General features: G+C 42.0%; 1 protein-coding gene across 4 annotated transcripts in view; it reads right to left on the minus strand.

Moving 5' to 3' along the window:
- Positions 1-22,449, minus strand: part of LOC141046640 (uncharacterized) — a 445,193-nt gene that overhangs the window by 176,657 nt on the left and 246,087 nt on the right. For 3 of the 4 annotated variants that reach the window (XM_073541182.1, XM_073541184.1, XM_073541185.1), the window contains exons 2-6: positions 12,953-13,097; positions 12,665-12,823; positions 12,091-12,286; positions 8,021-8,179; positions 5,732-5,800 (exon numbers count right to left, since the gene is read on the minus strand). In XM_073541182.1, the coding sequence (XP_073397283.1) occupies positions 5,732-5,800; positions 8,021-8,179; positions 12,091-12,286; positions 12,665-12,823; positions 12,953-13,097 (728 nt within the window). The remainder of the gene's footprint in view (positions 1-5,731; positions 5,801-8,020; positions 8,180-12,090; positions 12,287-12,664; positions 12,824-12,952; positions 13,098-22,449) is intronic. The other variant, XM_073541183.1, reaches the window with a different exon arrangement.

Here is a 22,449-nt window from a genome sequence, read left to right on the forward strand (position 1 = left end):
ACGTCCTTTAAGAAGAAGGAAAGCTGTATCTAATGCTAGAGGCAGCACTGATTATGGGCAAGAAACCTGAAACAACTGTCTGTGGATCGGGGCCACTTTCTTTGGAAGAGTCTCTGGTTTGACTTATAGCCTTTGTCATGTTTTAAGACCTGTTAAAGGGTGAGACAAGTGACTCATAGTATTTCTGCTTCTAACAGGAGACATGAAGGAGACAGCTTTCTTTCTTCTAGAGGAGAGCTAATTTGCATCCTAGGGTACTCCCCAAATGAAAGGGGTTGTCCGGTCTAAAATAAAACGTCTGTATCACTCTGTGTAACTGCAGATTTATGAATCCCTCCATCTCACGCACTGTGCACTTTGAGGATTAGCTAGTTTCTGAGCCGAGAACGGCTGTGATGTATGAGATATGAATAATCCCAGCCAGAGCCCGTCTAGTGGGGGCGGCCTTGCGCCATACAAGTGTATGGGTACCATTACACTACGTGACCCACCAGCGATCCCGACAACGATACGACCTGGTAAAGATCGCTGGTGCATCGCTAAATGGTCACTAGTAAGCTGTCAAACAGTCAGATCTACTCAACGACGCAGCAACGATCCGACGATCCGTATAACGACCTCGGCAGTCGTTGGGACCTTGTCACTACGCGACGCACCAGCGATCCCGACAACGATACGACCTGGTAGGATTTCACTGATTGAGCGCCTTTGCGGCTGCCGCAGTGTTTTCTTTGACTGGTCTCCCTGAGGTCAGTGATTGTTTCGTGATGTTGGTCTACTAGGCATTGCTCCCACCTAGCCAGAATCCTACTCCACACTGATGAGGGGCAACACCCTGAAACAGCTGTCTGTGGATGGATACTATTTCCCTTGTCATATCTGTAAACTCGTAAAGAGCTGGATATTGACTTAAAGGGCAACTTAATATGGTGGTAATGGTGGTTTCCGAAAGGAGCCACTCCTTGGCTGGGTCCTTCCCTGGAGGAAGATCTGGCTAGTCCCGTGTTTCAGACTCTTAAATGAGGCTCCACGGACTTTATTTGCATTTTGTGACTACAGTTGCACATATTATTCAGAAATTTAAGCTCAATGGGACTGTAGCCAACCTCCCTGGACGTGGCCGCAGGAGGAAAATTGATGACAAATCAAAGAGACGGATAATACAAATGGTAACAAAGGAACCCAGAAAAACTTCTAAACAGATTAAAGATGAACTTCAAGCTGAAGGAACCTCAGTGTCAGATCACACCATCCGTCATTATATGAGCCAAAGGGGACTTCATGGGAGACGACCGAGGAGGACACCATTGTTGGAAAAAGAATCATAAAGAAAGAAGACTGGAATTTGCCAAACTACATGTTGACAAGCCTCAAAGCTTCTGGGAGAATGTCCTATGGACAGATGAGACAAAAAAGGAACTTTTTGGCAAGGCACATCAGCTCTATGCTCACAGATGGAAAAATGAAGCATATCAAGAAAAGAACACTGTCCCTACTGTGAAACATGGAGGAGGCTCTTTTATGTTCTGGGGCTGCTTTGCTGCATCTGGCACAGGGTGTCTAGAATCTGTGCAGGGTACAATAAAATCTCAATGTTATCAAGGGATTCTAGAGAAAACTGTGCTGCCCAGTGTCAGAAAGCTTGGTCTCAGTCGCAGGTCATGGGTCTTGCAACAGGAAAATGACCCAAAACACACAGCTAAAATCACTCAAGAATGGCTAAGATGAAAACATTGGACTATTCTGAAGTGGCCTTCTATGAGCCCTGACCTAAATCCTATTGAGTATCTTTGGAAAGAGGTGAAACATGTCATCTGTAAAAGGCAACCTTCAAACACGAGACAACTGGAGCAGTTTGCTCTTGAGGAGTGGGCCAAGATACCTGTCGAGAGGTGCAGAAGTCTCATTGACAGTTACTGGAATCGTTTGCATTGATTGCCTCAAAAGGTTGTGCAACTAAATATAAAGTCAAGGGTACCATCATTTCTGTCCAGGCCTATTTCATGAATTTTTTTTTTTTTTTAAATTCTGTGGAAGCATGGTTGAAAAGCAATGTCTGACTTTCATTTGCTCATTTTCATAGATTTTTGATTTATTATTACTTTTGTCAGATTCAAGTTAGTTCTGTCACCATTGTGGGTTTTTCTGTCATTAAACAAGGGGTACCAACAATTTTGACCACGTGTGTAACTGCTGTCTGAATCTGACTATTTTGTGTGGGGTCTAATGTAAATGAGGGCCTACCCTGACAGATGATGACAGGGAAGTGAAGAGTTGGACAGTCTTAATATTGAACACCTGACTACTTCGTTCTCCACTCTCCCTATAGAAAACACAAGAATACATGGTCGAACATTTATGTGTATGGGGGTGACAGCTGTGTATGGAAGCTTTATCTAGGCTTAATTAGTGCTATCATCTGCCATTACAGTGATAATGAGATGTCTCTGCTGACCGAGTCCCAGTCTACACAGCAAAGATGAAAAGTGAGTTGTAGGAAATTGTGTGTCCCATAGCTAGCATGACACGTAATTTCAGGACTTTTTTTTCATATGGATAGTCCCAAAAAATAATGAAATGAAAACTATACAAATAATATTATTAGAATCTGATAAAAAAATATTACGGTATGTAATTTTCTGATGAAGCATTCACTAAAACATATTTTCACTTTTTTTTTTTTTACATTTTATCACGTTATAGTTGTATGACGGTCATATCCTTATAGCCTGCAATGAACCTTATTTAAAGCCAAATGTTCCCTGAAAAGCACAGTCGAGCCAAAACATTTTACTGTCTGGTCCCATAGACAATAAATATTGTCAACTGGTCTTGCAGATAAAAAGAGATAGTGTACACTAACCATACAGGCCCCGTGTGGCGTTCATGTTTTACAGAAGTCATGTAGGCCCTTCCCCAGGGAGATCCCTGATGGGGAACAGGCTCAGAGTATTAAGAGATTAAAGAAGGCCGCTGCAGGCATTTACAGTAGTGAACGTCCGCTGTATTCCAGAACCACATGATCACAGCCCAGCCACCGCGGGAAGATAAGGTCACAGAGCACTTATCAATGTGCCTTTGATTATTATCTACGGTAATGCTGAGATTTATGGAACATACGGTTCTCTATTAATGAAGACAGCTCCGTGATATATTGGTAAAGTGGAAATTTAGCATAATTGCCTTCAGCAACTGTAAATGTTGCAAATGATAAATGGTGCATTTGTGAAACAAAAATGACCAAACTAGAGTATAGCGCCACTCCTGTCTATAGGCATTGCCTGGTATTGCAACTCAACCTTACTGCATGAAAATGATCTATATGTTATCTATCAAAATGAATCTGTCGATAATGAAATATTTCTGTGTCCATAGACATTGTGTACCTGTCTGCTATAAAATCAATCGCTATACAGTAATTTGTAGGAATGACTTAGTTTTGCCAAACTGCAGCATGTCACTTCTTTCAGTGTTTTTTCACCCATAGAAAACAACGAGTAAGTGCAAAAATGCGGCAAAAACGCAGATATCAGGTTTTGCTGCGTTTTTGCTGCAAAAACCTTAAGGAAGTTGCATCATGATTTTTTGGGGGGGCACTAAACTATATTAAAAAGCACAAGAGACAACAAAAACACAGCAAAAAAACGCAGCAAAACCTGATTTTTGTAAGCAGCTTCTTTACAGCCAAGAGAGCAGAACAGGTTTTGCCAGCAGAAAAAAATGCAGCAAAAATGTAATGTGTGAACATAGCCTAAAGCAGCCCTGTCACCACTGCATCAATATTTTCTACCGTCCCAACCTTTGAAAATAACCAGTGATGATATAGCAGCGCAGACAGATGCAAAGCCAGAAAAATGTGTTTGTGCTGTCGAGGTTCTATTCCCGGCTGGGGAATAAGCTTTTTTCTTTGGATCAAAGCCTGTCTGAAAGCTTCTTAATGAGGTATCATGCTGAAGCACAACACAGCAATTCAGATGTACTTCATCTTCCGAACTGTGTTATTATTCACTCCCAATGTGTCTGTTTGTCTTCCAGTTCACATAATAACTTTCTTGGGGCAAAGAAGATATTTTTAAATAGGTTGTTACATATATTCCATTATCTGAAAATCCTTCTGGGCTATTTTTAGGGCGATATGTGCCGTTGGAGCGGACCTAAGTGCTCAGCTGTAATACAAAATATTGATCACTGGGAGTCCACCTAAAGATCCCAAGAAGGGGGCTCTGCAACCCAGCAAAGGGCCCTGCAAAGCTCCGTCTTGAGCAGGTGCGTGTGCTTGATTTTTGTTGCATTAATTCTCTATGGGACTACCGGAAACCTCTGAGCTTTCTACTTGGCATACATAGACCATGAATGGAGCAGTGGTCAACAATTCACAACTCCCCTCCATTCAAGACAGGGCTTTGCAGAGCCCTTTTTTTTCCTTCAAGAGCCCCCTTCTTGAGAATTCTATGGACCCTGAGCGATAAATAAGTTATCAAACATCTTAACGATATGAGATACCTTATCTTGGCCATAACCCTTTGAGATAATGTCCCCTCAAACATATGAATGGCTCACTATCCAAATAGCCTTTTTTTATTTAGAAAGGTTTCTTATGCACAACAAAATCAATATAAAAAAAGAAATAAGTGAGTAAGTGTAACAAAAACGTCTATTCCCCCTACTAAATAGATATTTCTATCTGATATTAAATTTCTCCAGTATGTGTCCATAAATGGGCAGTGTTAAAATAGTAGATATTTTTTATGCGCAGTAGATGGGAGAAACTGAGGAAAAAAGGAAAAATTTCCCGGAGTGATGGAGAATAAAATGCATCTACAATATAATCGTCTAATTCTGCCTGTCTGTCTGTAATGGAAATCCCGCGTCGCTGATTGGTCGCGCCCGGCCGGCCGCAACCAATCAGGGACAGGCGCAGTCCGGCCGCGAATTGGTGCGAAATTCGAACGACGCACGCCACTGTCAGAGAGAGAGAGAGAGAACCTGAAAGACAAGAAAAAAAAAGTTATATTACACTCACCCCGGCGTTCGGTCCGATGGGTGTCGCCATCCCATCCGGTGCCTCCCATCTTCATACAATGACGTCCTCCTCCTTGCTTCTCCCTCGGCTCCTGCGCAGGCGTACTGATTTGCCCTGTTGAGGGCAGAGCAGAGTACTGTACTGCAGTGTGCAGGCGCCGGACCTCTCTGACCTTTCCGGGGGCCTGCGTACTGCAGTACTTTACTCTGCCCTCAACAGAGGAGGAGGACATCATCGTATGAAGATAGGAGGCGCCGGACGGGACGGCGACACCCACCGCCCCCGACCCCCAGTGAGGATAATCTAATGTGTTTTTCTTATTTTTCAGGTTTCATTGGGGGCTTATCTACAGCATTACAGAATGCTGTTGATAAGCCCCAGATGGCGGTGGCCCCAGCTTATGGGGCAAAATTGGGGTGACAGATTCCCTTTAAATAAACTACATACATATTCTAGAATACCTGATGCGTTAGAATCGGGCCACCATCTAGTTAATAATAATTAAAAATAAATAAATTCTGGTAATACAATTAAAGTAACAATGGCATTTAGTAAAATATTTCTCTCTTTTACACCGTTTGCAGTACAATTTAATGTCAGCATTGACTGGCGCTTGTGTTTGACCTTGAAGTCGGGAATGGAAGGTCGTTTTCGGAGCTCTATAAGAATGCATTATGTGTCTTTCTATCTGTCTCTTCCATCACATACCTCTTGTACAGTTGAGTGAGCACTGGAGTTGTCTCCCATCAAGGTTGGATTCTCTCCCACATTGAGCTCCTCGAAAGAAAGTAAAAAAAAAAAATAAAATTGCAATGTGAAGAAAGTATGCCATCTCCAGAGAGGCAGAGACCGTGAAAGACTAAGACTTTCTAGAGGCATCCATATGTGAAGACAACATGATGTTAGCAGGTATGCAGGTGTGTGGCGGAATGTGAGCGGGGAGGAATGTAGGATGAGTGAAAGTTTCACGGTCATCAATGCTCAGTCATTCCTAGTAGTAATACTGAAAAGTAAGATTCTCAATGAAATACAAGACAGAGTACAGTAAATTGTCGCAAACCGTTATTTAAGGAGCTGGAAATGGTTTCATTTGTAATGGAAGGATCCTATATAATATACACAAAGTATATTAATAATTCTGTAATGTGTATGTCCCACTACTCAATGCCTTTTTTTAAAGCTAAAATAGTCCACAAAGCTTCAAATATTCAGCAAAGCCATTAAGTTAAATAATAGAATTCAGTTTGGTTGAATTTGTCACTAATGGGAGCTTTAAGAGGCATTTCAATGTTATAAATTGATGGCATCCAGAGAATCATAAGAAGAACGTTGGTATAGCACTGCCTCCTCTTTTAGGTTTCACCCCGCTGTGCAGGGAACTGTGGCCAACCTCGTACACCAAAAGTTCCCTGCATAGGAAGAGGAAACGCACTACTCCATCATTGCGACCCCTACATTCTCAGGGGTTGCGGAAGATGTGAGATTTTGGACTCATCAATTACAGAATGATGGCATAATTTTATTGTATACCTCCTACCAAGGCTAATAAACTAATGGGCATAGATGCTCAGGATGAGAACATAATTTTGCCTATATATGTCACTAGAGTCTCCGGTGTATAAGAAGGACATAGCCGAGCTAAAGCGGTTGCAGAGAAGAGCAACCGGGGTTATTAAGTGAATGGGTGGATGGCAATACCAAGACAGGTTATTACACTTGGGGTTATTCAGTTTGGTAAAATGAAGGCTTAGGGGTGATCTTATTACAATGTAAAAATAGACGAGGGAACTGTACAGAGATCTGTATAATGAACTTTTTACCCCTAGGCCTGCAACAGGGACAAGGGGGCATCATTTGTGTCTAGAGGAAAGAAGGTTTACTATCACAGGCACAGATTCTTTACTGTAAGAGCAGCAAGACTTTAGAACTCTCAGCCACATGATGTATTGTTTGATACAAAGGTACAAGAATTGCCTGGATGCCTTTCTTGGAAAATATAATATTACAGCTTATGGGCACTAGATTCTGTGATGGGGCGTTGATTTAGGGAACTAGTCTGATTGCCGTATGTGTAGTCGGGAAGGAATTATTCCCATAATATGGAGCTATTAGTGTCCGCTCAATGGGGTTTTTGCCTTCCTCTGAATCATCATGTTATGAATAGGTTGAACTCAAAGGACTTAAAGGGGTTGTCCAGACTCTCTATGACTGCATACTTTTGAATCCTCCCAGTGTACGCACTGTGCGCTCCAAGGATTCGCCAATTTCTGAGCTGGGAATGGCGGTGATGTATCCAATGATCATACTCCCGGGCAGAAACTGTCTACTGGGCCCAGCCTCGCTCCATACAAGAGGCTGCGGCCACTACATGGCTGTGCCCATTAGGTGGCTTCTGCGCGCGATTAAACAAATTGCATACATCACCACTGCTCCCGGCTCAGAAATCAGCGAATCCTTGCAGCGCACAGTGTGTTCACTGGGGAATTCAAATGTCCGTAGTCACACAGAGTGTCTAAAGAATTTTCATTTTAGACCAGACAACCCCTTTAAGTCTACCTTCAACTTTAACAACTCTGAAACTATTACAAGACTATATCTTTAGGAGCTTAATGCAAATATACCTACTGAATATTAAATTAAAAAGTCAGCTCAACCTTCTTCGTGGCTAGCACATGATTACAGAAGGATTCCAAAAAATATCCCCTTCTTTATTTTTTCTCTTCAATAAAAACCTGTTTTCTTAATTCAGGTATATAAAAGCAATGATTTGCTTATGCCACATCTCTAATGTGTGAGTGAAGTATTACATTTATATAATGACCTCAATGATAAAACAATATACAGTAAGTTCCTTTAGGTTGTGTTTGCAGGTAGGTAACAATTTGGATACTTTAAATGAAAGCTCTAGGCCATTTCACCCTCAGTAGACATTTAAATCATAACCGATAGGAATAGTCCTAATTGGAAGTACAATAGTACAAATACTTGGCTTGCTACCTTGGAAACTGGAGTATGGTGGGTACCGAGTTCCTTTCGGGATGCACTGAAAGGCTGTTCTGCTGGGAAACTGCTTAGACAGGTCTGGTTGTAATTCCTGCAGTAGCGCTGGGCAGCCTCTGGTTCCCCCATCACAAAGACGAACTGCTGTAAAGATCCCTGCAATAATAACAAATCAACATCATATCTCCACATTGCAATTTTTCTTTCACAGAAGACAAGCCAGAGAAAAGTATCATAAGCCTATGGATAACTCTTACTCTAAGATAACCTTAAATTTGGGGTTGACTACAAACTTTTGTTCACTGGCATATGTCATATAATTGAAGGAAGGATGAATCGACAAATGTACCGAGACATACTTGTTACAAATCTGCTGCCATTTACCAAGATGGTGAAGATGAAACGACAGTGGACATTTCAGCAAGACAATGATCCCAAACACGCAGCCAAGAAAACTCTCAATTGGTTTCAGAGAAAGAAAATAAAGCTGATAGAAAGGCCGAGCCAATCACCGGACCTGAATCCTACAGAAAATGTATGGAAGGAACTTAAGCTCAGCGCTCATTGAAGAAGCCCACAGGACTTCAGGATGTGAAGAGTGTTTGTGTGGAAGAATGAGCCAAAATCACACCTGAGCAATGCCTGTGACTAGTTTCTCCATGAAGATGTCATCACCAACATAGGCTTTTGTTCAAAATACTAATTATATTTCAGTAACCGTGTTCAATACTTTTCTCCTGTGTCATTTCTCATTAGTACCCGTAACTTAATTTATGGACATCTATGGTTTGATTTTTTTTGCCGGTGTGGATTGGATGTGTTATCAACATCTGGTGAGAATTTCTTTTCAATAGTATCTTTAGAAATAAATTTACTTAGAAAATTGGTGACATGTTCATTACTTATTTCACCCGCTGAATAGCATTAATACCTATAATATGTACCAAAAGGCCCTTACAAGGTCACTGAGAAGAAATGCCAGTCATTCAAGCCTAATCCCTGGATAACACAATACTTGCAGCCATGGGAGTCTCATGGCTGCTTTTGCAAAGGAGCTACTGGTGCAGTGATGTGCGGGATCAAATTAAATAAACTGCGTTGGAACCAGTGAGACATGGACAAGGACTAAATTGGATTTAAATGTGTAAATAGTGGATCACCTCGCAAATGCTAAGATAGATTGAATATTATATACTCACACAATGAACGAGTTGGTACGGAGTGTACTCAGAGATAAATGCAAATTTTCATTCGTTTGGAGAGCAAAGCTGATCAAATACTAATGAAAAAATTATTAAATAGATTATTAAATAGAGAAAATATCTGAAAAATAGCGATGCACTGATGAGGGAATCCGAGTACTCACTGAGAATACAATATTCAATCTATCTCAGCATTTGCGCGGTGATCCACTATTTACTATACTTAGCATTTTTACAGGAGCTGGCACAGAGCCTGTTGTTTTCACCAGCTGCAGCTGAGATTCATTTTATTTCCTTTCTCGAGGAGGTAAGCGCCAGTGTGTATACGTATTTAGGATTTAAATGTGTGTTAAGTGTTTAATCAAAATGAATAGTCAAAGAGGTACAGGAATGGGGAAAAAATATTGGGCTGGATGAACACTGCCAAAGAGGAAGGTTCCAAGTAGATAAGATAAAAAATTTTTATTGGCACTGTGCGTTTTGGAGCCAATCCAGCTCCTTCATCAATTGTGACATCAGCTGTAAAACAATAAAGATTTTTTATTTCATCTACTTGGAATCTCCCTCATAGTTACATATAGTTACATAGTTTTGAAGGCTGAAGGAAGACCTTATGTCCATCTAGTTCAGCCTATTTTTAGTGCAGCTGTTCTGCATTGTTGATCCTGGGGAAGGCAAAAAACCAACAGAGTAGAAGCCAATTTTCTCCACAGGGAAAAAAGTTCCTTCCCCTAAGCTGGGTCAACCATCTACCTATAATATTCTGTTATTCGTAACCTTCTATACTGTTACTCACAAGAAAAGCATCCATTCCTTTCTTAAATTCATTCAGTGAGTTGGCCATCACCACTTCCTCAGGAAGAGAATTCCAGAGCCTCACTGCTCTTACTGTGAAGAACCCTCTTCTATGCTGGTGCAGAAATTGTCTTTCCTCCAAACGAAGAGAATGCCCCCTTGTTCTTGTCACAGTCCTTGGTACAAACAGTTCATTGGAGAGATCTCTGTATTGCCCTCTGATATACTTGTACATATATATTAAGTCTCCCCTAAGTCTTCTCTTTTCTAGAGTAAATAGACCTAATTTTGATAACCTTTCTGGGTATTGTAGTGAACCAACTCCATTTATCTTTTTAGTAGCCCGCCTTTGAACCCTTTCAAGTTCAGTAATGTCTTTCTTGAGCACCGGCGTCCAAAATTGCACACAATACTCCAAGTGTGGTCTGACGAGTGATTTGTACAGAGGGAGAATTATGGCATTGGCAGCGCTCATTGGCAGCGCTCATCCAGCCTAGGATTTTTTTATCTGCATTGCTTACTCCAGTCCCGGAGCTCACCAGTTCGAGATCCAGTGTAGCTGCAGCCGATAGAGAGATCCTAGGCTGCGTGTTGATGTCTCAATCAAATCAGTTTTTATCAGCACAGGACTAGTTGTCACGTGCTTCCTAGTCAACTGTTCTGTATAACCATGCCCCCCACCACTGGTTAGCAGCTTTCTGTCCATGCTGACAGATTCTCTTTAAGGCAAAGGTTGGATCTGTTGCCATGTGTATTCGTGAAGACGTGTAACATTTCTATCAATGAGCCATTTTTATAGATGGATACATTTAGGAGTATATGAGTATATACATTTTGTATAAAGCGGCAGTCCGCAGCATTCCTCAGACATGTTTGCACTCTGCAAAATTGTGGGGAATGTAAATATAACTATTTAATGGGAAGTCGTAATGTGTGAGGATGTCGTCTACTGGTGTTGTGTTGTTTCTAAGAATGTGTGTAACTTTTAGCATTGCCCTCACAAGACATGACAAGACCAACTGGAGACTGAACAATGATTAGGTATTTGAGCAATGTTCCCCTGTATTGTCACCCAGTACACCACAATATCACACCCTGCCATCCCCTCTCTCATCACAAGGAACATTAAAATATAATAGACTTTTTTTTCTGACTTGTCAGGAGACACTAACTCGAATGTAAGACCCTTGGTATTTTTCCTTGTGTTATGGAGCTGTTTTGGTGTCATGGATGCAGTAATCACTACATATGCTGGAAGTGACCAGATTTTTTCCATTAGAGATACAAGTTTATGTTGAAGTGAGAAAAGCATCTTGGGTGCAGTTGGGGGATTTCTTTTCATGAGAAAATCATAGAATGGGAAGTTTTAAAGGAGTATACGAAACCTTTCAAAAGATAAACGATGAGATATTAGCTGGACAAGGACCAATCAATTAAAGGGGTGATCTGGTTTAGAAAATCCAATTTAATATGTAGCCAAAATAAATTTACCAGAGAACATAATTACAATTTAAATATCTTAGTCAACTATGGGAACTCTAGCCAAAATTGAAGCTTCTCAATGTTTTTCATTTTAAGGAATTCTATTATAATACTTAAAGGGGTTGCCCAAATTTAGTCTACAAGTCTGCAGTATGTGACTGCAGACTTGTGAATCCTCACATTGCATGCACAGTGCATCCTGTCAGGATTCTCTGGGGTAGGGAGCTGCAGGCGCATACTCCAAGTATGTGATTTGCACACATGCGGTCACACACTAGCTAAATACTTATTGAAGCAAGGCTGGACACGTATAGTTGAATGTGGCCTGAAGCATGCACATTGCACAAGATTGGCTTCTCCTAACACCAGAGAATCCTCACAGCATGCCTTGTGCACGATGTGAGGATTCAAACGTCATATACATTGACTGCAAATTTGTAGCCTAAGAACGGAAAACCCCTTTAGCGAGTCATTATTTGGGCCTACTGTTTGCTAAGCAGTGGCTTCAATATAACCAGACCTTTGCATAGCTTTGAGGACAGCCTGATGTGGGGGGATGTCAAAACTTATTATTTTAATTATTCTTACCTTAAAAGGCACGTCGTATGTCTCAATAAGTCCTCCCAGTATTAATATTCCATCAGTTTTGATCCCTAGCCCAAAAAAGTTAGTCCAGGGGAGCTTCTCCACAAGTTTGCAGTCCACATAGAGCACCACACCTTTGGAGGAGATAGCAAGAGCCACCCGATGCCAGTTTCCATCAGTCAGAGAAGAGAACGGGAATCTATTGAGTTTCATACAATATGAAGGGAAAGATATTTAGATACCACAGAGGAAATTCGAAAGCCACACAAGCAGAAAATGAGGCTCTAGTATAGTGATCTTAGAGCTGTGGCTTTCCATAATGGGAGTTATAGTTTTGCACCATCAGGAGAGCCATAGGTTGAAGATCCATGCTGTTGTTTTACATCTGATTACCCTCATTCGTCCCGTAAATTATTGATCAGAAGCAATGAAACAAAGACCAGATCCATTTTTCCCTCAAAGACATTTCAAGGATTTGTTTCCTTCTACAGCACTGTAGATGTCTTTTCAGTGGGTTATCCCTTTGACATGAATTATTTTGACAAATTATCTATAACATGGAGATGAGGGCACTCACTCATAATGTCCACGTCGGCTGGAGATAAATATAAGAGCATTGCGATTAATGCGGATCTGAAATAGCACCTGACCGAGGAGGCTTAATATAGTGACGAGACCGCTGTCCTCCTGAAGGGTTGAACGTAACTTGATCAGTACAGCCAGCTCATCTGCAAAACTAAAGACATTCAATAAGTACAAGGACAAAACTGCTCTATACCTACTGTAGGTTCATGTTGCCATTAAATAAGTGGACCAAATGTTCAATATACTGAAGCAATCTATGGATAATATCGATGGCATTTACCTGTCTCCAAATGCGGCCCTGGTGGAGATACTGAGAGAAGAGTACTGTCCTATATCTAATGAGAGACAGGAGTGTTCAGAGCTGAGAGAGATGTTCACGAGCTCCGCCGAGTGTAGGGTGAGGTGTTCCAGGACGTTCACCTCTTCTGAAAGGAGAAAGAGACAAACATGAGTCATTTGTAAAGAAACAGGGGGGTAAAATCACAATATTGTATATCACAAATAGTAATACTACCCATGATAAAGTTCAATACTATAGCAAATACTGAACATCACGGAAAAATTACAAATGTAATCATTTATCAGAATCATACAAGTAATTCTTTGTAATATTTATATGAATAAAGGAGGCTAGACACATTAAGGCCTCTTTTACACATCTGTGTCTCCAATATGTGTGGTGACAGTTGTCACACGTACCGGAGACATTTAGGGTACTGTCACACTTAGCGATGTACCAGCGATCCCGACCAGCGATATGACGCGGTCAGGATCGCTGGTGCATCGCTAAGTGGTCGCTAGTGAGCTGCCAAACAGGCAGATCTCACCAGCGACATCACAGGGGTCGGGGGTCGCTACTTACCTGCCAGACGAGGCGATCCTGACGTCCTCCCGCCCGGCTCCACGCTCGTCGCTCATCTCTCCACAGGAAGCGCCGCAGGAAACTGACGACGAGAAATAGACCTGGACGTTCTCGCGCGATCAGCGATAACCAGCGGGGGAGCGGTCGGAGGTAAGTATCAGACATAGCGATATCGCTAGCAATATCGCTATAACGTCACAAGTTATAGCGATATTGCTAGCGATATCGCTTAGTGTGACAGGCCCTTTACACACGTAGACACATTCAAGTGAATGGTTCTGTGCACATCAAGCAAAAGAAGAAAGACGCGCACTCTTGCTGTGGAGGAGATAGGTGCTGACTGTACGTGGAGGGTCCACAAACAGTAGTCAGTAGATAAACAGTCGCACTCAAGTGTGGATTAATCTTGCAAAAAATCCTGAAGATTTTGTGAAATTTTTGGATTTTTATTTTATTTCAAATGCATCAAATAGTGTAACACCGCAGACAAAAGAAGTATCCAAAATGTGGGTATAATATCGTAATCCAGGATATGAGTATACTATGGTTACGTTTCGACCTACTAGGAGGCCTTTCTCAAACCATACTCAAGTAGTGTCAAGAAAAAGATTAATTAGAGCATTTTCAGAAGTCCCAAACAGGGGCTGATGGCATGGGAGCAGCCTGGACCTGCAACACCGCAGGTCCAGGCTGCTCCCATGCCATCAGCCCCTGTTTGGGACTTCTGAAAATGCTCTAATTAATCTTTTTCTTGACACTACTTGAGTATGGTTTGAGAAAGGCCTCCTAGTAGGTCGAAACGTAACCATAGTATACTCATATCCTGGATTACGATATTATACCCACATTTTGGATACTTCTTTTGTCTGCGGTGTTACACTATTTGATGCATTTGAAATAAAATAAAAATCCAAAAATTTCACAAAATCTTCAGGATTTTTTGCAAGATTAATCCACACTTGAGTGCGACTGGTTCTGTGCACATGACAGTGTGTTTCCACGGACTTTGTGTCTGTGGGAAAAATATGCTGACCTGTCTGTTATATTCAACTGATAACAAGGACAGTGGGCAACTGCTGATGGGACTATTACTCCCATCAGCCTACACCTGCTGCTGCTAAAAACACAATGAGAGCAGGCGCTGGCTGATGGGAGTATTCATCACCCGCCACCTGTGCTATAAATAAATAAATAATCCAGCGTTGGTTCCCCTGTATTTTTGATATCCAGCCAGGCAAAACTGACAGCTAGGGACAGCAACCCTCAGCTGTCAGCGTTAGAAAGGCTAGTTATCAAGAACAGAGGGGTACCTACACTGTTTTTTTAAATTTTTTAAATAAATAATTTTAAAAAATGGCGTGGGGTCCCCCCCATTTTTGACAACAGCCTTGCTAAAGCTTTTATCTTTGATCTGCAGTGAACTCAGTTACTTTTTCCCACAGTGCTGAGGTCACAGCAGTTCATCTGGGCTGGGAATGCAGCCTCCGTGCCTGCAGTAACCTCGATGACATCACCGCTAGTTAATGATGATGCGCTCCCAGCAGCTCATTCCTTAATGGTTCTCAGCCTGGACGGTCGCATCTTGGCACCGTCCAGGTTGAAAACTATTTATGCCCCAGACATGGCTTACAGTGTGGGACAGAATGACTGACAAGTGAGGGATATTGTTGTTTTGTTTTATTACAGGAGACGAGGGATTCATTGGAATTGCCGTTAGGTGAGTATAACTGTGTTTGTTATTTTTAAATACAAAAAGGAAAAGTGTGTTTTGTTTTATTTCAAATGAAAGACTTTATTCTGGCTGTGTCTTTATTTACCATACAACTATAGGATTAGTAATGGATAGATGTTTTATAAGCGCCTCTCCTTTACTAAGCCGTGGGCTTGATGTCACCAGACTATACAAAAATGACAAGAACCCCACAAATATGAAGAAGAGCCGGCCAAAGTGCAAGAATTGGCACATCTAATAGATTTTTTTGGGCGACTGCAAGCTGCAATTTTTAAGCTGGGGAGGGTCAAAATCCATGGCCTCCAGCTGTCTGCTTTAGCAAGACTGATTTTCAAAAATGGGGGGACCCCATGCTGTTCTTTTAAATTATTTAATTAAAAAAAAGACAGCATGGGGGCCCCTCTATTCTAGATAACCAGCCTTGTAGAAGCTGACAGCTGAAGGTTGCAGCCCCCAGCTGTGAGTTTTGCCTGGCTGGTTATAGAAAATATAGGGAAACCCGCAGCAAGATTTTTTTTATTTATAGCGCGGGCGATGAATACTCCCATCAGCTGGTGCCTGCTCTCACTGTGTTATTAGCAACAGCAGGTGAAGGGAGCAATAGTCCCAATGTTAGGCGTCGGATTTCTGTTGCTGCACAGCGAGAATCCCGAGCCTTGCTTCCGGCGGTCTCCCATTCCTCTCCAGCAGCAGAGGTTGCTCAGCAAACTCGTCGGTCCCGGCGTTCTGCCCAGACCAGCTCCGTGGGTTTGCTTGCTGCTGCCACCCCTGCACAGCTATGGCAATGCATGCTGCTCAGCAGTGAGATTCTCCAGGGACTAAGTCCTCATGTCAGGCCACTGAGCATGCCCATGGAGTGATCTCCCATTGGAGATCAAAGGTCACGTGCTCAGGTCCTGCTCGTGTTCGGATTGTCCCATCCGAAAAGCCAGGAAGGTCCCGGACGCTCGCGGCTATAAAAGATTTGCATGGCCGCTCGACCATGCACTAGGATAGACTGTATTTTCAGACTATGAGGAGTGAGTGATGTATGCACATATGAATGTCTCTGGTGAATGACTCATTATGAAACCCCTACCCTTGGTACGCATGTGTTGTGCAGCCTAGCCTGCTAGCGCCCATGTTTAGGCGTAGGTAGGTCAGAGGATGAGTCAGGCATTCGTCTTCACCAGTGACTCGGTACGCCTCTGTGCACGTGCTCCACACTCCATAGCCAGCGTCTATAGCGGCGTTCGTGGCAGCGGCGCCGCGCGCTCAGTGGGCCTAGAGGGGCTCTAACCCCGTGTCTTTAGGGTAGAGTTCTGTGGCCGTACACTGTGCGCTCTTTTGGCCGGGCTCTGTGAGCTAAACAGGCTTCGGCATCTACGTTCAGCAGTCGCGCGGCTCTGTGAATTAACAGAGTTCGCTCTTGTTCACATTGGGTGACGTAACCCACGTGTGACTGTTTTCACATCGCTTAATTCTTCCGCCATTATTTAGCAGCAGTGTACCACCTCTGCACGGTGGACCCCGGGCTGTGAACACACCTACTACTATTTTATAATTTGGTGCGTTCTGCCAGCCCTAACACCCATCAGCCGGCGCCTACTCTCATTGTTCTCAATTGAATATAGCTCTCGTCATTCTCCCCTGCTTGCGCTGATCGCCAGCAGAAAAGGGGAGAATGATGAGAGCCGTCTTCAGCATCCGGCGCCAGTTAACAGTGCTAACTGTACAGTTGCTTCTCAGGCAATGGTACGTGTGGTACTAATGCAGCACACGGGTGGCATATGGTTGCCACACGTGTTCTGCAAGTATTACATACACACAAACTGATATGTCTTGTACTGGTTTTTTCTGGTACCGGAAAAACACAGATGTGTGAAACCGGCCTAAGAGGTTGTCCACTGCTGAGATATTAAAAGGGTAACTGGTCCCAAGATACTGATACCCTATCCCCAAGATAGGTAATTAATATCAGTATCAGATCAGGCTACCCCCACCGATCAGCTGTTAGCATCTTCGACATTGACTGGAGGTAAATATCGAACGGCTGCTACCAGTTTTTGCTGCACAGCTCATTTTCACGAGGTTATCAATATCAGATCAGTGAGGGTCTGATTCTTAGCAATTCCAATTATGAGCTTTTTGCAGGTTGGGCTGCAGTCTGAAAGAACACAGTCTGAATTGAAGCAGCACAGCTATGTACTTTGTGTAGTGGCTGTCCTGTGGTACTATTGCTCAGCTTCCATTCACTTCAATAGGAGCAGATCTACAGTCCCCTAGAATAGCCACTTATTTTTTATTTATTTCACTCATTTATTTAGCGCCATTAATTCTTCAGCACTTTTAAGACATTATCGTTGCTGTCCCCGAAGGGCTCACAATCTAAATTCCCTATCAGAATGTGGGAGAAAATCGGAGACCCCGGAAGAAACCCACACAAACACGGGGAGAACATACAAACTGACTTCACAGTGTACAAAGATGTGCACGTCCAGCTCTGTATGCTGCAAAAAACTGATTGTGGGGGTACCGGCTGCCGGACCCCACTGATATGGTACTGATGACGTATACATAGGGCTCATGCACACGACTTTAAAAATCGCACAACTGTTACCTGTTGTTTTGACAGATAGCACTCATCTCCGTGTTATTCTATGTGGCTATGCACAAGTCCCATTTTTTCCTCGGACCGAGTCAGTCTAAGGAAAAAAAAATTGCTGCATGCATGATTTCCATCCGACAATCAGATGGTACTCATCCATTCATGTCTATGGGTCCGTGGAAAATGTTGGACAGCACTTGAATGACATTCGAGTGCGCTGCTATTTTCACAGACATACGAAATGGATGAGATGGAGAAAGGTTTTTTTTTTTTAATTCTCCTTATCCGAGAAAATAAGATCACACTCTGGTCAGAGTGTGATTAGCATAATTAGACCGATTTTCTTGGATTATGACTTCAAACCCCCTGACCAATTTATATAGATGGGGACCTTCCAACATGCTTGAGTGCACTGAACTTGGGGTAATAGAGAGTTATCATTAGATAGTGGTCTAATGTGTATGGGCAGCCTGAGGCTGGTTTAATGCACTATGTTTTGCAGCAATTTTTCTACATTTTTAATTTCAGTTTTTAGCTTTTACAAATCTGCTTTTTTTTTTTTTTTCCAAAACAACATTGTCTAGGAATAACCAATTTTTCCTGGTGCTTTTCAACATATGTTTTTCTATAAGATATGAAATTAAAAAAGAAAGATTTAGTGAATATGTTCCATCTTCTGTAACTTTATGGTTTGAGAGCTAAAGGTTAAAGAAGTGGCCGGTCCAGTCTTCTGGTGGCTTCTGCTTGGAAGCTGATGTTATAAATGGATTTAAAAAAATAAAACACAGGCGGTTAAACCTCCTCAAAAGATGGACGATGAAGAAAACGCTTCAAGAAAAACATAGCCAGTATTTTTAGGAAGTGTCTTCTGCATAATAAATGATGCAGGTACACAAGCGTCTAAAAGATGCCATGTCCACATACCCCAAAGAAGGAGCGTTCCTGAAGTAGTTACCACTAGAAAACTCGTAGTTTTTGACCAGCTCAAAAAAATTCTGTGTGCACATACCCTTAGGCGGCCTACATGGAAGGGCTCATACTCACTTGCGAGAGACTCGCACGATTCTCGTGTGAGTCTCTCGCATGAAAACCTGGCACTGCCGCCGGCACTCGGACTGGAGTATATGGCTACATGTATTTCTATGCAGCTGCACGCTCCGGTTCCAGTGCCGGCGGTAGTGCCAGGTTTTCATGCGAGAGACTCACACGAGAATCGTGCGAGTCTCTCGCAAGTGAGTATGAGCCCTTATACTACAGTTCACCAGCAGAAGCCACTACGGGAAAAAATGTCTGTCTGGCCATGACTTGCCTGGCAACCACAGCTAATCATGGTAATTAAAATACCACATCTACTTCTAATTTCCAGACTAGTTTCCTTATAAGAAGGGGTTGTATTTTGAACTACAACCCCTTTAACCGAAATCAAATTTATCATGGTGGACCCATGACCTTTAATTATGGAGGTAGTTGCAGAGTTTATTCCTGTGTGCACATATGCATATATATGGTTTTAATACAAATATAATTGATATTGTGAAAGAATGTACGTTGGAAAGAGAGGTTGCCTGTGAACCCTAATTCTGCCTCTGGGATTTTCATCTGTCAGGGCACGAATGAAGAATTAGCCTCAATAGCAATGTACCATCAGCAGGGAATAATTTGTGTGTAACTGGCATTTCCAATCTATGCCTGGGATACTGACAGCCTAAAAACCTACAGTCATTTTCTGTCCTATATTCATATTAGCCCTGACAGTATAGAGGCCAGAGGCGTGATGTTCCCAGCAAGTCGAGGAATGCCTGAAGTAGCCGTCAATCACCCTGAAAGATGTTTAGTCTCAGCCCAGCTGTGCAGTGCAGACACCTGTGTGCAGGCAATACAGGGGGACATGGGAAGGTCAGCGGCAGCAAAGAGCAGCCACAAAAATCCACAAGTAGTAAAGTAGTAAATCTTATGATGGGGCTATATTGGAGAATGTTACTACTACATTCCTGAAATATGACATGATATTTGTAAAAGTTTTCTAGAGAGCAAAGTTTGACCAAAGATGGACAGACTGGACTGCAGCACCAGACAGTCCAAGAACAAAAATGGTGCTGTTTCTAGAAGTAAAGCAAATTTTTTTTCTATTTCTAATGACAAAAAAAAGCATAAACACGTGGTCAAAATTGTTGGTACCCCTCGTTTAATGGCAGAAAAACCCACAATGGTCACAGAAATAACTTGAATCTGACAAAAGTAATAATAAATAAATGAACAAGTGAAAGTCAGACATTGCTTTTCGACCATGCTTCCACATAAAATTCATGAAATAGGCCTGGACAGAAATGATGGTGCCCCTGAAAATAATGTGACAAAAGGGACATGTTAAATCAAGGTGTGTCCACTAATTAGCATCACAGGTGTCTACAATCTTGGAATCAGTGAGTGGGCCTGTATAGAGGGCTACAGATACTCACTGTGCTGTTTGGTGACATGGTGTGTATCACACTCAACAGGTATCAGAGGAAGCGAAGGAAAGAGTTGTCTCAGGAGATTAGAAAGCAAATTATAGACAAACATGTTAAAGGTAAAAGTTATAAGACCATCTCCAAGCAGCTTGATGTTCCTGTGACTACAGTTGCACAAATTATTCAGAAATTTAAGCTCCGCGGGACTGAAGCCAACCTCCCTGGACGTGACCACAGGAGGAAAATTGATGACAAATCAAAGAGATGGATAATACGAATGGTAACAAAAGAGTGAGTTTCTTGCATCAATACCAGGCACTCAGGACTGGAGTGTGTGGCTGCATGTATTTCTCGCATTGCATATGCAAGTGTGACCCCAGCCTAAAGGTTAACTTCAAGCTCAAGGAACATCAGTGTCAGATCGGACCATCTGTCATTGTATGGGACAAAGTGGACTTCATGGGAGCCAACCAAGGAGGACACCATTGTTGATGAAAAATCATAAAAAAGCCACACTGGAATTTGCCAAACTACATGTTGACAAGCCACAAAGCTTCTGGGAGAATGTCCTATGGACAGATGAAACAAAAATTGAACTTTTTGGCAAGGCACATCAGCTCTATATTCACAGATGGAAAAATGAAGCATATAAAAAAAGAACACTGTCCCTACTGTGAAACATGGAGGAGGCTCTGTTATGTTCTTGGGCTGCTTTGCTGCATCTGGCACAGGGTGTCTAGAATCTGAGCAGTGTACAATGAGATCTCAAGACTATCAAGGGATTCTAGAGAGAAATGTGCTGCCCAGTGTCAGAAAGCTTGGTCCATGAAAGCCGTTCATGGGTCTTGCAACAGGATAATGACCCAAGACACATAGCTGAAAACACCCCAAGTTTGGCTAAGAGGAAAATATTGGACTATTCTGACGTGGCCTTCTATGAGTCCTGACCTACATCCTATTGAGCATCTTTGGAAAGAGCTGAAACATGTCGTCTGGAAAACCTTCAAACATGGACAACTGGAGCAGTTTACTCTTGAGGGGTGCACCAAAATACCTGTCGAGAGGTGCAGAAGTCTGACAGTTGCAGGAATCATTTGATTGCAGTGATTGCCTCAAAAGGTTGTGCCACAAATTATTAAGCTAAGGGTTGTATCATTTCTGTCCAGGCCTATTTCATGAGTTTTATTTTTTTTTCTTAAATTCTGTGGAAGCATGGTTGAAAAGCAATGTCTGACTTTAATTTGTTCATTTTCATAGATTTTTGATTTATTATTACTTTTGTCAGATTCAAGTTATTTCTGTCACCATTGTGGGATTTCTGTCATTAAACGAGGGGTACCAACTATTTTGACCACGTGTGTATATTCAGGTAGGACTGATGTGCAGAAGATTTTTCCCTGTGGATCTTGTGCGTCACTAAATCTGCAGTGCATTTTGCAGACGGATATAGATAACAGAGAAGCCGGACCGGTTGCAATCAGCAGATAGCTGTCCTGACTAATTTTTAAAAAAGGGGTTCTTCACTTTGGACAAACTTCTAGGAAAATGACCCTACTGTGTGTGAGTGTGAAGTATCAAAATTAGATAATTACTAGGAAAAATATTAAAATTTGAGAGTCCTCAGTAATTGATACCATCTTTTAAGTCAGCCATTAAAAGGTAAAAAATAGCAAGCTTTCGAGACTCTTCTGGTCTCTTCATCAGGCATAGAATAGCAAACTCTGAAGAGTCACATATTTATACACAACAGGACACAGGAATAATGCAATAGATAAGACAAGTGAAATTAAGCAGAACTATCATTATGGGAGAGGAAGAAACAGTTGTGGCCATAAATATTGGAACAGTTCATAGATAGGGAGTGTGAAAGGTTTATTGTCCTGTAATTGAGGTCTGGTACAGGGTTGTGATGCCCCCACAAGGTCTGAGTGAGGAGCACATTCCTTAGTCGATATAGAAATACATAAATCCATGTGACACATTCATTCCTGCACTGAGTGTTTCAAAGGTTATCATAAGTTTGTACTCCCAAATTCTTTTGTCTCTCTTGAGATTTGAAGTAACCTTTTAATACAAATCTAAATATTTTCTTTTAATACAAGTAATTTCATGTCCATGGTGCTGTGATCAGGGATACAAAAATGTT

Source organism: Dendrobates tinctorius, unplaced genomic scaffold, assembly GCF_039654945.1.
Source record: "Dendrobates tinctorius isolate UK_male_01 unplaced genomic scaffold, ASM3965494v1 ptg000120l, whole genome shotgun sequence".
Lineage (NCBI taxonomy): Eukaryota > Metazoa > Chordata > Amphibia > Anura > Dendrobatidae > Dendrobates > Dendrobates tinctorius.